At 36.3% G+C, this 17191-nt stretch overlaps 1 protein-coding gene across 1 annotated transcript in view; it reads left to right on the forward strand.

Annotated features, from left to right (window-relative positions):
• Positions 1–17191, forward strand: part of cntnap5a (contactin associated protein family member 5a) — a 78944-nt gene that overhangs the window by 21663 nt on the left and 40090 nt on the right. The window contains exons 2-4 of the mRNA XM_082174486.1: positions 1040–1150; positions 2393–2586; positions 12335–12482. Of these exons, the coding sequence (XP_082030612.1) occupies positions 1040–1150; positions 2393–2586; positions 12335–12482 (453 nt within the window). The remainder of the gene's footprint in view (positions 1–1039; positions 1151–2392; positions 2587–12334; positions 12483–17191) is intronic.

Here is a 17191-nt window from a genome sequence, read left to right on the forward strand (position 1 = left end):
ATGTGTTATGGGGTGACGTCACATAGGCGACATGTAGTCTTTCTCGTTATGTCTTTTCCACAACTGCTAGCCAAAGAATCATACAATATACTGTCAAACTCGTAACATAAAAAATTATATAAAAAATTCACAGACAACATATGTTCACATTCATGGCACAATTCAAACGGGACCAGAAAATAATTATTTTCTCACATTCACTTGTATTGACGATTTTTCAACCTAGAGGTCCACTTGGGGTTTTACGGATGGGCGGGACTTACCAGCTCTATAGTGGCAACTTTCATTGTCCTTGCAAAAGCATGTTTATAGGCAAGATTTGTACTATATCTTTTTTTGAAATTTTGTAAGCTAGACATTTTTTTTTTCGTAGTATAGTATAAATAGGTGATTTATTGTCTTGTCTGTGAACTTTACATGATACACATAGCACTTACCCTTTTCTATCAAACAGTAAAGTCAAGACCCCTACTGAGTTTTAACCCTAATTATGGCACTTTCACTAAAGTACGGAGGTATATTTTGCTGTTACCATAGAGATAACCTTCAGCAGTTGCTTTCTTGACCCAGAAACCTGTTTTCTCTCCATCTCATTTTTAAGCTTCTGACCACTTATCCATTTTTTTCATTACAACTATTATACAATATTTAAAACATGTAAGACCATGTCAATGCCAAACCTTTGTTTGTTTAATTTTATTCAAATAATTGCTCAACTTAATTTCATCTGAGATCTGTACATTGATTTCCTTTTTTTTTTTTTTAGGTTGTGCCTTAAATCTACAGGTCTGAACTTATTAAGAAAAAGGTTCACTCAGTTACTCTGACTCTCAATATGTAGCCTACAACTAGGTGTGATATGATCAATATAATACCATGGATTATTTTACTGATTTATTAGTGAAGAGATCCATCTCATCGGTCTGACGGAAGATTATTATCTCAACAGTAAAGGATTTGCCTGAAGAAAATGTGAGTAGAAGGGTTTATTTTCACATTAGCTAATATTTGTCTGTTTTATATTTGTTGTTTTATCCAGACAGCTGTGATGGAACTCTAGCATCTCTTCTGCCTGCAACCTCCTTTCAGAGCTCTTCTCATTTCTCAGACAGTCGGGCTGCGTATTTTGCCAAGCTAAACAAAAGAGATGGTAAGTTTAAGTTCTTGTTTGTTTGTTAATTCATTCATATCTGTGTCAGTTAAGGAGACAACATAAATGACACCTAGAAAATGTAATCCTTCTTAGAGTCATGTTCTTTTTGTTTAGTTTTTTTTTGTTTATGACCCCTTTAAACCTCTTCATTATACAAAATTCCCATTCAAAATGTGTCCCTGAAGACGGAATTAATAATCACATAAATTAATATTTTTTTAAAATTATATTCAGTTATTTTACGTTGTAATACTATTTCACAATATGGTTGTTTTTACTTTATTTCTAATCAAATAAATGTAATACATCCTTGGTAATCTTAAGATAATTCTTTCAAAAACATTTTTGTTTACATGTATACATGTTAATGTATTTATGTATATTGTGTGAGAATATTCTTCATATTTATACAATTATTATACAATGTTTTATGCAATTAAAATATTTTATATTATATTTTTAAGATAATCATCATCATCATCATCTTTGTTTAAAACGTATGAATAAATTATAAGGCGAAGAAAATCCTTACAAGATGCAATGATGCAAAGCACTTATTAAATATTTACTGCATCCATGTGCAATTAATTCATGCCCAAAAAATGAAAGAAAAACCACAACTTCCGAAAGTTGCAGGTTTGATACATTATTGAGCTTTTGCTTTCGCCCTATCTCTGCATGTCCTGAGCTATTTATAGATGTGACCAAACTCTACCTGCATGCATCTGTAACAAACTAAATGATTCCTCTCTTTAGGGGGTCTGTGTAAACGCTGCTTCTTTCAAGTCAGAGGTCCCAGGTTTAAAATTCTGCTCTGATCTGCTCCTGTGGTGTCCGCTGTGCTTGAGTAATGAACCTCTCTGCCCAAGTCAGACCAATTTCTCCATACAGTTCTGAGCTGGAGGATTGTAGTGGCAGAAATGCATCTTTAAATGGAACACATGTGCCGACAGCCTTCTCTGATTCAAAGTGAATGCTGTACATGTTAAGTGAGGTCAAGAGGTTGAGGCTCTTGGCTTGTTTTGGAGTGGAAGAAGTCTACTGATTGACACCAGCTCACCCCATGAATACAAAACCAACTGAAAAGCAGTTTTTTATCATTTTATGTAGTTTCTTAAATTAAAACCTTTACCAGTTTCCTTTCCTGTATGTCTTGCTTTTGAGCAAGGACACCATATGACACTCAAAGTTGAATAAGATTTTAATAGACATTGACAGAGGTCTTATGGGGTTCTCTAGGAGGAGGTGGTTGGAGCCCAGAGTCGACGGACAGGTCGCCCTGGCTTCAGGTTGACCTTCAGGACCGAATGGAGGTTACAGCAGTGGCCACACAAGGTCGTCACGGCAGCACGGACTGGGTCAGTGCCTACATGCTCCTGTACAGTGACACTGGACGTGTCTGGAAACAGTACATGTTGGAGGACAGTGTTGGGGTAAGTGTGTGTTTTGGTACCAATTTACCGTATCACCCTGAAGGGCCTTATTTTGTGAAATTGACTGGCTGTCTGTGTATTAGGCTATCCCACTTATCACTTACGTAATAAATGAAGAAATGCAAATGAGATATTGATTTTGGTCTAAATTATCTATATTATGTGGGAAGAAATATTACCTCAGAGTAATATTGAACTAGCATAGCTATAGGAAATCAGCTGTCTGGGGCAATGGAAGATTATACAGTTTAGTGGTCATTATACAAAATTATTACACCGCGCTCTGGAATACTAAATTGGGATTAGTCAGTCACAGCATTCAGCAGTTGCATTTTTTTTTTGGTAATGATCGCTGAACTGTATATTTCACCATTGTCCTTGACAAGCAATTTCCTACAATGTGGTAGTTCAGTGCTTTTCGTATCACTCCTCAGTCTCTTTCTTTGCACATAATCAAATAATTTCAACTCAACTCAATATTTCATGTCAGTTTATTTATTTATTTGGTTAGTAATAAGTGGCGTAATGTACATTCACCAAATCTTTAGTGCAAAATAAACCCCTTCAGGGTTATACAAGACTCTTTTGCTTTGTGTCTGGGTTCTAATCACCCTATTTGGATTCAATTTCAAAAAAGCATATGAAGTTATTATCCTTTTTGACAATCTCTTTTTGAGGCTGAATATTTACTGATTTAATTGATTATCACCTGTGCTACTCCAGAGGGAAATGATTGTCTTGTTTTGGACATCTTCAGTGCAGCTTATTTTCATGAGCTGAATAGTTCTGATCCCATTAACTGAACTCTGAATTCAGTTACAAACATATGAATTGCTGCCAGCAATTTCTGAGATTCCTGAAATACAGTGTACTAATGATGTTGAACCTTGAGCCTCTTGAGCCTCTCAATCATCACAGGTGTTTAAAGAGAGCTTGATGCCACCAATGCATCTATTGTCTTTGTCCTCAGGCTTGGCCTCCACACTTACAATGCCTGTAGATGACGAAAAATATTCATTGTCTCATATTGCTGCTTTGTAATTATATTCAAACGATGAGACTGCCGCTTTATAAAAGATATAATGACATTTTCAAAGTGTGTTTAATGAAAAGAGAAGATTACAGTCGAGTAAGATGTAATTATTTTTTAATGTGGTGGAAATGTAGAATAAAGTGGATCAGAAGTCTAAGGGTAACATGCTCAGCAGTGTGAAGTGATGCAGTAATAAATTCTCTGCATTTTCCAGGTTTGATTTGCTTGGTTTAGCAGTACTACCTAGTCAGACTCTCATGTTTTTTTTTTTTGTTTTTTTTTTATCGGACATGAATAATGTCAGGACTCTCTCTCAGCTTTATTAATATTCCATACGGCACTTTTTATTTGATACACAATTGGCTCATTATAAAGCTCTGAATGTTTGACATGATATACAGTCAGAAATGGTCCATATTCTCAGTCAACGCGGTGCATTCATGCATAGTGGATTGATTTAATAATCTTTTGATATAAATGTTTATACAACTGGTACAGTTGATTGATTTTAATTACAAGTCATTCAATAGGTTAAGAAGCTTGATTATTTCCCTTTTACACATAAATACATCCAAGCATTATAGAAAAGGCATTTCTATAAATATGTATTATATTATACTGTATAATATAAATATAAAAAATATAAATATATATTCCTACAAGTGAGGTATTGGGAATATACAGACATTTTCATCAATGGCAATGAATAGTAATCATGCAAGTTTAGACATCCATGTAGTAATAAATTGCAGCACTTGCATTTATAGCAAGGCAGTGATTAGGTTTAAATATTATATATACAAGTAAAATCTACTCATTTTCACACAAGCATGCATTAAATTGATCAAAAGTGACAAAAATGTCACAAAAGGTTTCTATTTTAAATAAATTTTGTTCTTTTGAACTTTCTATTCATCAAAGAATATTAGTGATTTCAACATTAATAATAATAAAAAAGTGTTTCTTTAGCAGCAAATCAGCATATCTGAATGATTTCTGAAGGATCATGTGACACTGAAGTGACACTGAAAAGTTGGAGTAATGATGCTGAAAATTCAGCTTTGCATTACTGGAATAAATTATATTAAATAAAATATATAAAAAATAGAAAGTAGCGATTTATTAATGATATTTCACAATGTTATGTTTTTACTGTATTTTAAATGATCAAAGATAGTCTTGATGAGCATTAGACATTCTTTCAAAAACCCAAAATACAAATCTTACAGACTCCAAACTTTTGAACAATAGTGTGTGTTTAATACTCTAGCTGCCTTGACTTATTGTTTTTTTTTTTTCTATCACAACGACATAATATTCTCATACTTGAGGCATTATTGTGAAAACGCATTATGCAAAGATGGTACATTAGGCTGATATTTTTCCCAGCAGCAAAATTTAAAGACAGAGTGAACAAATATTTCCTGTCATCAGATCCTCAGTGCTCCTGTATTAGCATTCCTAAATGCATAGATAAAAGCATCTTTGAAATGCAATGTAAGCCTCTTTTGATAAGATGTTGTAATGTAAATGTAAAACTGCATGTCTGAATCTTCTGCTTTTTCCTTTCTTTCTTTCTTTCTTTCTTTCTTTCTCTGCCGACTAAACTTTTCTTGTTTTAGCGAGCTGTGACAAGCCAACAGTAAAGAATACGAGTTTTAGACAGCACCTTTCACAAGGGTTTCACGTTCACAATGTTCATGTGAAAAGGTTTTGAAAAGAAAGTGTCTGATAAATGAAAAAAATGACTTGTCCATAAAAAGAATAGGAAGAAAAACACTCTTAATTTGCTGTCAAACAAGTTCTTTGTCTTAATGAGTGCTATAACTGTATCAGAAGTGGTGAGGAAAGCTGCCAAAGGTTTTGGGCTGAGAGGGTGGCGCAATCGCAGAGTTTGCCTCCGCTGTATGTCAGAAAAGGTCTTCCTGTAGGAAGGTGCGAATGGGCTCCCCAAAGTGACGGATAATTGCTCTCTCCAGTCAGCACTGCTGCTGTTGGGTGTGGTGATGCGTAATAGTGTTTGCTGTGAGACCGAGGAGGATAGAGAGAAAGAAACAAGTACGTCTTGTAAAAGCATGAATTTCTCGTATCTTTAATCAATAATCATGCAGTCAATAACGGAGAATGTTCTAGCCGATCTCACAAGAAAACATCACTATTTTACGAGGTGCCGAATTGCACGAAAACAAAAGTTTTTTTTTTTTTTAAAGTGAAGGGCCACCCATAAACATAACGTCACTGGGCCGTAAGCAGATAGTTCCAAAACATACGAATAAAAATGACGAATTAGCCACTAGTTTGCCATTGCCAAGAAGTAAAATATTATGAATTGCCATAAGATTGTGTTGAGAATTTGTGTCCAGGTGCTGATATTTGGTTGAACATTTGAGATTCAAACAAGAGCTTATGTCATTAAGTCTTAATATTGTGGCCCTGGTGAGCTGAAGACAGACTAGCACTATAGCCTTCAAAGCAGTAATAGCTGTCGACATGTATCTTTTTGGAGTTTCCCTGACACATTTCATTTTTTGTCTTCATCTTCTCTCATCTTGTATTGCCATCATTTCCTTGCGGGGAAACAGGATTCGCTACATTGACGGAAAATTGCTGACTGCATAAGCTTTGTGAAGGCCTCACCACGGTCATTTCTTTCGTCTTATAGCCTGCAGGGGCTTCGAGCGACTGAGCTGTGTTCATGCTGTCCTTTGTCATTTTCTTTCCACAGACAGTCTGTGTGTGAGAGAAGTGTCTCTGTAATGTGAGAAGGTTACCCGGAGAATTTCTAGGACTGAATCTTACAGGAAGGATCTGCTCTTTAGAATGACAGGAATCAAACTGGAAAACGTTAACAATATGACAGATGTTAAAACTGGCGGATATAGACATCCAGGAGACCTGATGGATCATTTTGCTTTCAAGCAGCACTGTAATGACATAAAGACCTTTTTCTTTTTTTCTTTTCTTTGTATTCCACCCCCCCTTTTTTTCCCTGTTTCTCCCCCATAGCATGTAAGCAGATGCATATGTAAAATAACGCGATCATCAACATTAAACCGCATATAAATCAAAACTGCCTAATGTTACTGAATGTCCTGTGTGCCGAAACTCGTTGGCAAAATAAAAAATATTCCTTTTTCAGCCGCATCTTTTGTTTGTTCTGACCCCTTGACGTCACAAGTGTCGCCGCTGGTATTGTTCAAAATGAATTTTGTTTCTATTCCACGCACCTTGCTGATCGTGTGAAGTTGCACCAGAACAATTACACAACATTTAATGTTACTGAATGAAATGTTGACCCAGGACGAGCTACAGGACTGTGCAAGCTTTGGGGGTTTTGATGGACTCGATCTACTCCATTCAAGTTTTGATCATCGTTCTGAATCCGATCCAGATTTAGATGTAGCTGTCTTTGACAAAAACGCAACTTCCTCAGCTTTTTGCTCAAAATGTTGCTTTTTTTTTAAATGAAACTTACTGTACCTATATTCAAGTGTTGATAAAAAAAGAATGCATTAAGCTAGAATAAAACAGGCTTTTTTTTTTTTTTTTAAGCAGAGGCTTTGTTCATTTTTTATATATTGCATGTTCAGATATTCAACAAAATATTTGGGAGGCCATGAAAATTTTGTGAAAATTGATTAAAAAAAATTGGCTTTTTGCCAGGTGGCTGGCAAAAAAATGGTGGGGAAATAGTTTTTTTTCTCCTCTGTCCTTTTTTTTCTTTCAAAAGAGATTACAAGCTTGCATTCTCACCATGAATGTATAAGCCAAGGCCTGCTTCACACCACACACAAACTTTTTTTTATTGCCATATTAACAGGTTACAGTATTCACACTGCGAACATGACTGGAGCAGTACCACTTTGCAGGAATGTAGGTGTGAGCTGAGTGTTAGTGCTGTGCCTATTTTTGCCACATATAAAGTAGCTTTCTGAACTCTGTGAAATATGGTAAAAAAAAATACAATATGGTTCTCCTCATGTAAATTAAATTTTATGACAATGATGTTTGTAATAATTGTAATAGACAACTTTTAGTTACAATCTTTTAATTTATGTCCATTAATGAACTACAGTATATGTAATGAAACAGGCCTAACAGTCCTTAATCAGAAAGGACACAAAACCTTTACGTTTTTTAAAAACCTTTAAAGGTGGGGGTGGGGGAGAGGGTATCCGGAGTGGATGTAGCCTGCTCAAGGGGGCAGATTTTGTGAAATCCTGGCAGTTCTTTCAATCAGATCATTGGATCAATACCATAAAGGTTTTGCCTTACATCAGCAAAACTGTTGTTGTGCTTGAATAACTAAGGTTCAAAACTTGTCAATAAAGTGCTATGAAGTCTTTGAACTCATTAAGTAAATGTTCTATGCTTTTATCATTGATATAAATACTGTACAATTATATTTTTTTATACTTGGTATGATCCATTGCACTAAACATAAAACACAGCCCATTCTTTCTTTCAGTCACTTACTTGCAAAGAAATGTTTGCTATTTTTTATCTTGAAATTAGTTTTGTCAATATAGTGCATTTAAGTAATTTTTTTTTTAATACACATTTAATCATGCCCCTTATCCATGTGTAAAAAGGGAAATTAAACAAACACATTTGACTTTGTCACTTTTTGTAATGTGTTCAATGCATTTATATGCAACAAGAAAATAATGTCTTGTAATTGTCTTAATTTAAGCCTTTTATCTGCAAAATATTAATATATGCTAATACAGTAATAGTGATTATTTGTTTAATTACTCTGCATATTATGTAATCATTTTTAATTGATTTACAGCCCTAAAAAAACATCATAGTTTCTGCTTGTCAGTTCATCTTCATTTGGTTCCCATGCGCTAACTAACTCATTTCTTTCTATATCTCTCTTTCTCTCCCTCCATTTCACATCCATACCTCCCAGGTCTCACATTACACGGCGGCTTGAGCAGCCCCATAAGCAATCGATAGGAGGGCCCATGGTTTCGTCAGATTAGCTTGCTTAAAGCATGAGCCTGCTGGCCCATTTGGGTCCCATAAAGTATAATTGAAGTAACGAATGGGCCAGAATCAGAATCGCAGTAGAAGTGTTCTAAAAATCACCTCAGGTGTGAGCTTCTCACTTGGCTAGCAACACACTTCAACTCTCAGACAATGATGAAATTGTCACTTGCCAGGCCTTCGGATCCCTTTAGATATTTTGTCTGTTTTCTGCTCCGCTGAACGACTGTAAATAAAACATTTATGATGTTTCCAGGCGCAGGCAATGCACATTGGTGACAGTGAGAGAGGAAAGCAGGAAAAGAAGAGACTCTTTGTCTATTGTCTGGGGACAGTTTTGCTGTCTTAGCTCTCGTTTAAACAGTCACTGAGGCACTGAGGTGCTGTCTATTTCTGACACTCTCGGGCCCTTGCTTCTCCGGGGACGGAGTGTAATTCTTGTTTAGAAGGGGTCAGTGGAAGCCCGATCAACACTTGGGCAGCTCAGAAATCGCTTCCTGTTGATGAAAAGTGACATTAAATCGTTTAGCATTCATTTGCTGCAGTGTTATTTTAGGATTATTTTATACTATTATAGTTTTTTATTTATATTTTGAAGTAGCTTTTTTCTGTTTTCATTTTAATTTTACCTTAATGTTTAGTTATGTTCGTGCTTTTTCTATTCTAGTTATTTACAGTGAGTCATATTATTGATTCAACTTTAACTGATTTCAGTTTTCATCTAATATTTATATTTAATTTCAGCTTTATTTGTATTATTTCAGTTATGTTTTAGTTAATGATAATAACCCTGGTTTGCTATTGAAATCTGTCCTTCATTAGAGACATACACTGTACAGTAGCAAGCACCAACAAGAGTTTTCCTGCCAGATAGCAAATATAAAACCCACCCCAATTGAACTCATCTTGTGCTGGCTTTTCTTTCTGTTGTGGATTCACTCTGGGTTTAAGGAAACGATGCCTGGTGAATCACATGAGAATGTAACCGTTGCAGACGTAACAGGGCTGATGAAACGGTCCGTGGAGAGTCCGTGATAACGCCAGCAGTGCACGGGGGCTTAATGAATGAGAGGAGGTCTAGCAGGAGTCGATACAGGAATAGAGTTAATGAAGTGTAGAGAGGAGCTGTTTACGTGGGCAGCCTGTAACCTGGGCATCTCCCCGGATCCGATGGGAGCTCTGCTGTGCCCTTGGGCTGAGGTGAGCTGATAGGTAATTGGATGGATGTATTGTTTTCTTTTTTTTTTCTCTCAGAGGGGGAAAGAGAGAGAGGAAGCAGCTGTCAGGGACAGGATGTTGTCGTCATTGAGTGCTCAAATGAGTGTCGATGAGTTGATGATGTAATGACAAACATGCTCAGGTTGAGGTTGATGCGTTTAATAATGGAAAACAATATCTAAACTGCTTTACAAAGGAAAAAGAAATGATATCATAAAGTCTTGAACTGTTTGATTTGAATCAGAGAATCTTTGTATAGTAACAGCAAAAGATTTGCAGAAAATGTGCCCTCTTTAATAAAAATAACTTCCCCTGCCTCTTGGCGTGAAGGCGGGACAACCTGTCACTCAAATGAGATCACAGCTAGTAAACCACAACCAACCAACCATCCAGTCAATTCCCAATGAACAAAATCAAGTGTTTCTTCTTCCGAGTCTGTCTGCCGGGAAAACAAAACGGGACCTTTAAAGTCACTAACGTAAGATTGATGTTTTTGCTGGCATCATAACAGCATTTGTGGGCTGCGAGTGTCTCACCAAGGGAGGTGATGATATTGTTGATGTTATTTATCTCAAAGGGACATGGAAAAGTCCATCTTTGAAAAAAGCTGACATCTTCTCTTGGTGATTCATCCGTAAATGTGGTGTTTTGGTCATCGGTTCTTATGTTCCATACAAGTCTCAACTGTGAAGTGAGTCAGACACAAATTACTGTCAAATTATGTGTGCTAGCAGATGAAAACGAGGTGACATTTACATAAACTGTTGAGACCTTTGAAAGACATACTGCTCTTTGGATTCAATAGGATTTGTGTATTCATAAATGGCATTCTGCAGAAAACATCTTATCAACCTGCATGTTATAAATTATTATAAGGCACTTTCCATAAATATGGTATAAAATAAGACATGGAAATGTGATGTTTCTTTTGTATGTTTTTACTTAATTTTATATAGCTGTAACAAACTCAGGCTTGGCGTCTGTTGAGAATCCATAAGCAGAAAATCCAAATCGACAGGTAAAGCAATGATCAAAGATAATGGCTGGGTTCAGTGAACAAAAATAGACGGTCCAAATAGGCAACCAAGGCAAAAACAGTAATCCAAAAACATGATATCCAAAAGGCAGGCAAAAGGTCATAACAAGAAGCAGGAAAAAATGGCAATGGATAGAACGCTCAGTATGGCAGGTAAAACTGGCAATACTTCACAAAGTGTTAGTGGAAAGCCATGGCTCTTTATATCTATCAAACAGGAAGTGACTGTAGAAGAAATGGAGTGATGTCAGTATTCAGGTGAGGGCTCCCTCTGCTGGTTGGAGGGAACAGATGTTACAATAGCTTAAACCCTTGATTTGTGTGATTTTATTTTAAAATAAATGGACAATTTAACAATGGGTAGCATAGCATTATTAACTGTAATGATTTAATTATGCATCACTGTTTGGTGCATACAGTCCAACGACGAATTCAGTCAGCCACAGGCTATCCACACTCCAATCCAGAATGGGGCGCGCGGTAATGCAACGCTGTTTGTTAACCGTTACATCAGAAAAAAGCGGAGAAGAAGAACAGACGATTTATGCATATATATGTTTACGTCTATTCTCTCAATCAGTGTTTTAAACGTGGAAAGAAATCAATAAAACCTCTTGAGAATAATATCTCACGTAGCATGACATTTACCTCAGGCAAGTCAATTACTCTGGAGGGGATCCTTTCAACTTATATATTAATTATATTTACTTTAATGTCTTATTTGCTATTATATGTTTAAATACATTTGTCATGAAAACAAGGTGTGATAGTAACTGTAAATGATTATATTTCAAAAATGACGTTTTTTTTTGTGTTTTTTTTTTGTGTTAATTGTTAAATCTATCTAAAAATAAATTAATTATAATTAAATGTATTTAAAGAGAGAGACACAATTTGTTCAATAAACCACTGTTTAATAAAAAAAGAAAAGAAAAAAAAAGAAGCAGTTTGGGTTTAGTTTACTCCCTGTACCAAACCGTCACTTCAATACTGAGGTTCGAACTGAACCTTCATGTTTGTGTACCGTTACACCCCATATATATATATATATGAAGAGTTCAGATGCAAAAGCCTCTAAATGCCATCTGAAATTTTCTTATAGAATGATCATTTTTATCAAGCTTGTATATTTAAGTTCAGTAATTTCACTTAAATGACAATTAATAGGTTATCTTCATTGCCATTTGAGTGAAATTATTGAATTTAAATATACAAGCTTGATAAAAATGATTATTCTATAAGAAAATTTCAGATGGCATTTAGAGGCTTTTGCATCTGAACTCTTCATATATGTATATGTATATGTATGTATAGTATGTGTATATATATATGTGCGTGTGTGTGTGTAATACTTCTCACAACAAAAAGCATGAGATTTATGTCTCTAATGCTTCAAAAAAACTACTGGAACTCCAATGTGTACCATATTCATAGAAAGTGAAAACCTTGTCCTTTTTTTCTATTTCCAGAGGATTGTGGGAAACGTGAATCCAGACAGTGTGGTCCACCATAAACTCAGCCAGTCTATCAGAACCCGGTTCCTCCGCTTCGTTCCTCTGGACTGGAGCCCCAGTGGTCGGGTGGGCCTCAGAGTGGCTGTGTACGGCTGTGCTTACCGTGAGTGAGAATGTTTAATGTTGAAAATATATATTACAAATGACCAGCAGGCGTTTTACTTTCTGAGACACAGCAGTTACATCTATTGCATTCAATTTTAAAGGTGTGGTATAATGCCCTTTTCACAAGATGTAAAATAAGTCTTTGATGTCCCCAGACTGTGTAGGCCTATGTGAAGTTTTAGCTCAAAATACCCCACAGATATTTTTATATAGCATGTTAAAATTGTTACTTTTTGAGGGTGAGCAAAAACGCACCGTTTTTGTGTCTGTTCCTTTAAATGCAAATGAGCTGCTGCTCCCGGCACAGAGGGCAGAGCTTCAACAGCTTGTGTCCTTTTACCTCACACAGACATGCACTGAAAATTTCTAAAACTTTTAGCCTTTTATGTTCAAACTGGAGTCAGACAATGATGGAGAGACTCAAGAAGAAGTGACAACATGTAGAAGCAACAGGACATTTCTGAATGGTTAGTTGATTAATTTATGTAGCTTATGTGTAGTTATCTTCTAGTCATTGATTAGCATATTCGGTCATGATAATCTATAAATCGCGTTCCCGGGGGCGATATTTTTTTTCCCAGGATGGTAGGGTAAGGTACCGCCTCTGATTGGCTAGAAGGGCTCTCCTCCGATTGGTTATTTGATTTGGCCGTGAAACCATCTCACGTTCATGGCAGACTGTCGGCTAGTCTGTTTTGATCGTCTTTACAACAGAAGTAAACGAAGTCAATCCAACATAGCCTATTAAGAAAAGCGCTATATGTGCGTGTCTTCAGATTTATATTAGGATTAGGATTAGTCTTAGCTGTTTGGGGGAATTTTGTGACAAACATGTGAACTTGGGAGTACAAATCTGACCAGCCTACGTTTTGGACAGGGAGCACAGCTCCAGTAATAAATGGTTTTGGCGCAGGTATTGAGAGGTATTGATTGGTTAAGGTTAGGCTTACAGTAAGGGTTCGTTGTTCGTTGTGTTGATAGGTTCTAATCTCTTCAAATTATCTGTGACCTGTACTTTTTTCTACTACAATGCAAGTAAAGAGATAATTGTAAGTTTGCCTTTTGAAATAATATGGTTGATTTACTAACATTATGTTTAATTTATTTTAGTCTAGCAGTTTGGGGTAGTTTTGTGATGAGAGAGAGAGAGATGGTAGTGGTGGTGATGCTGTCGGCTCGCGCGCTAGTCTGTTTTGATCTTCTTTACCGCCAACATAAGTAAACTAAGTAAACAAAGTCAATCCAACAGTGTGATAAGTGCGTGCCATCAGATTTATATTTCAAGTTCACATTTTCATAGCCTGTTTAGATCATGTTTAGTCCTAGATGTTTGAGTGAGTTTTGTGATGAGAGATAGTGAGAGAGAGGTGGTAGTGGTGGTGGTGGTGGTGGGTGGTGCAGAGGTGTGTGTGTGTGTGTGTGAGAGAGAGAGAGATGGTGTATCTAGGTGAGGCAAACACTATGAGGGTAAATCGATCGAAGGTAAATCGACTGTACAGTAACTTATATGCTATGAAAATGTGAATTTGGAATATAAATGTGATAGCACGCACTTATCACACTGTTTACTTACATAATTCACTTCTGTTGACGGTAAAGATGACCAGAATAGACTAGCCGACAGCCTGCCATGAACGTGAGATGATGTTTCACGGCCAAATCAAATAACCAATCGGAGGAGAGCCCTTCTAGCCAATCAGAGGTGAAAAAGGCGGTACCTTCCCCTACCATCCTGGGGAAAAAAATATCGCTTCCCGGGGGCGGGGTTTATGTAAATTTTAGGGTTTGTGATGTCACAAACCCGGGAGGAAGCTTGTGTAGTCCCTACCAGCCGTTTGTTGTAGTCCTTAAAAAGCAATTTCTTTAAAATAAAATATCTTTGAGCGTTGTAACTTTGCAGATGTTGTTTATGCTCAAACAGCAACATTACACACTAACTAAAGTTAGAAAAGTGAAATCCTATTCAACTACCAATTTAAGGGTACGCAGTATTTCTGTGCTTGGCATTAAAGTTGGAGTTTAGATGTAGTGTTCCATATTATGCAGTTAATATTTCACATTATTTCGTAAGAGTTGAAAAGGAAAGAGTAGAAAAGTGTTGCAGAATTAGATTACAGAAGCATCCTAGATCCAATAGCAGTTCACACAGCACATTTCCGCAGTCTTGGTAGCAGGGGTAATAAAATAGTTGTGGCACAGTATATAAGGTGATAACATTACCCATAATTCTTGCTGCAGATCTTCACATGCCTACTGTCCTTTGTCCTTTTCCAGTCACACAGTATTTTTTACAGGTGTTGAGTTAAGGTGACACAGATAATTCACTGCATGACGGCAGCAGTTTCACTTTTCTCCTTTAAATGAAGGTCGTTTGATGACTTTCTTTGATAATACTTTTCCAAAACCGAACAAAGATGTCTACATATCAGACACTTATCCAGTCAGGCTGTGTTAAATAAAAAGAAATGTGCCTTTTAATGATACCGAGATCCACAAAATGGATCAATTGTTGAATTACATAGACATTTATAAAAAGGTACCTCATTATTCTGTGGCATGATCCATGTATTAAACTCGGATGAATGTGTGCTTTGCAGATAAACGTTCAGCTATCTCGGCTAATCAACCACAGACACTTAAAGAATTCACATGTGAATCCCATGACAAATCTGAACATAGAGTTTCGATATAATGAATCTATGTGCACTAGTCTGACTATGTACACTGGATCTTGAGTGTTGAATATAACCTTGAAAGAAGAGCATAAATGTTATTTTAATTATACATGATTTGACGGCTAGTGCTCACTGGAAGTGCAGTGATTGCACCTAACAGCTCAGATTAACTTGAGCCACATATCACATAATACTAATCAGCCGACTGCTGTGACAGTTGTGAACTCAAGCTGAACCTGAGAATGGTGCAATACTAGATGTGTCATTATCACGACTGCAAGATTGCTATGACTAGACCACGTACCTCATAGCTCACAGTATCCTTATTTCACCAAATGGAGCGGTTGCTTATTATCAAAAATAGGTCATTATATTCAGTGCTGAAAAATATACAGGCTTTCTGCTTTGCTGCACTAATCCGAAAAAGGAGGCATTCATTTTCGATCTATTTTTTAAACTCACCCCTTCGTTTGATTTTTCCGTAGGCTGCGGGGTTTTGCTTCATGATTGGCATTATACAGTAATGAACTGGAACACAGATATAGAGATTTCTGCAAAACAACTTTGCAAACAAGCATGAGAAAAAGAACATTTTGTGTTTTGATCCTGGGAATATTTAGACTGTTTTGGTGTATCAAAAGTAAAAACAAAAAACAAAAAATCAGAAAATTCAAAAGTCATGTCTATAAAAGACAACAAAGAAAGAAATGTTTAAACTTCTGTCTTGGAACAATGGGTCACACTGGATGCATTGCTCAAAGGCGTAATAGAGAACTGAGTCATAACAGATGTTTTCCATCAGGTCATATGCCTTTTTGACTATCTCAAGACAAACTTCATTAACTTTCTAAGCAAAGTACGTCATCTGAAAATTGAGAAACATTTCTGTTTACCAGTATGTAATATAGAATATGCAGCATTTGATCTCTTGACATGTTATGACATTCAAACACTAGATTTAAACATTAGTGAAACGCTTGATTCGCTGAGTTGATCGTTTGTGCTGTGAGCTGTTGAGCCCCATTAACTTGCTCGATTAAAACTTCAATGGGGAACAGTGCTCCTGTAAGAACTCTACTAATATCTGCAGAAATGTTAGTCATTTTCTTATAGCCTCCCATTTTCTAAGTAGCTCAATTAGAACTCCAGTTCTTGGCTGGAATACACTACATGACTTTTGCCCAGATTTTTGCCCCATTTCAAAGTCAGAGCCATCAGTCTGCAGAATTTAGGCAGTCGGAGTGGAACGATTTCACATAAAATTTCGTTGTGTATGATGGACACAGATTTTATTTTTTTTTTGCTTCAGACTGATTTTATCCAGTCTGAGGATATGTCAAAAATGTTTGATATTATGATCTAATTTTAGAAATAAGGATGCACGATATATCAGCCACCATATCGGTATCAGCCGATATATGTTCATTTTTAATGTTATAGCTGTCGGCCCGATACCAAATTTTGGCTGATATATTAAGATCGATATATTAAAGCCGATACATAATGGATTATTTCCTTCAGCTGATACACTTCAGATGCGCACTGTTCGCCATGATGGTTTTGAATTGCTTGAAATATGATCGGAATCAATTCAGAAAAGGAAAATACAGTTAAGTTCAACATATGCAGCGCAAGGCTGTCATATGAGCTACATAAAATTATAATGACAACATTAAAATTGTGTGCTTGGGACATGGCCTTAATGGTGAGACTTTTGTTTTTGTAATCAGGCTCTCAAAAATTATATAAAAATTTGGATTTAGATTTTTCGGCCAATATCGGCTATTGGCTTTCAAATATAAAGAGTTATCATATCGTCACAATTATCATATCAGTACATACCTATTTAGAACACATATTATTCTTATTTGTCATGTGTCTCCTAGCAACAAGGCACATGTTTCTGCATGAATTTATTGTGTTCGGAACAAGAAGTCTGGGACTGTGTGATCTTCATTCATTTAGTGTATGATGCCCAGTTCCTTTTCAAGGGAACTCGAGCTGCGTCGAAATGCTGTGGGAACGCATCTGC

The sequence above is a fragment of the Leuciscus leuciscus genome, assembly GCF_965113295.1.
Source record: "Leuciscus leuciscus genome assembly, chromosome: 7".
NCBI classification, from domain to species: domain Eukaryota; kingdom Metazoa; phylum Chordata; class Actinopteri; order Cypriniformes; family Leuciscidae; genus Leuciscus; species Leuciscus leuciscus.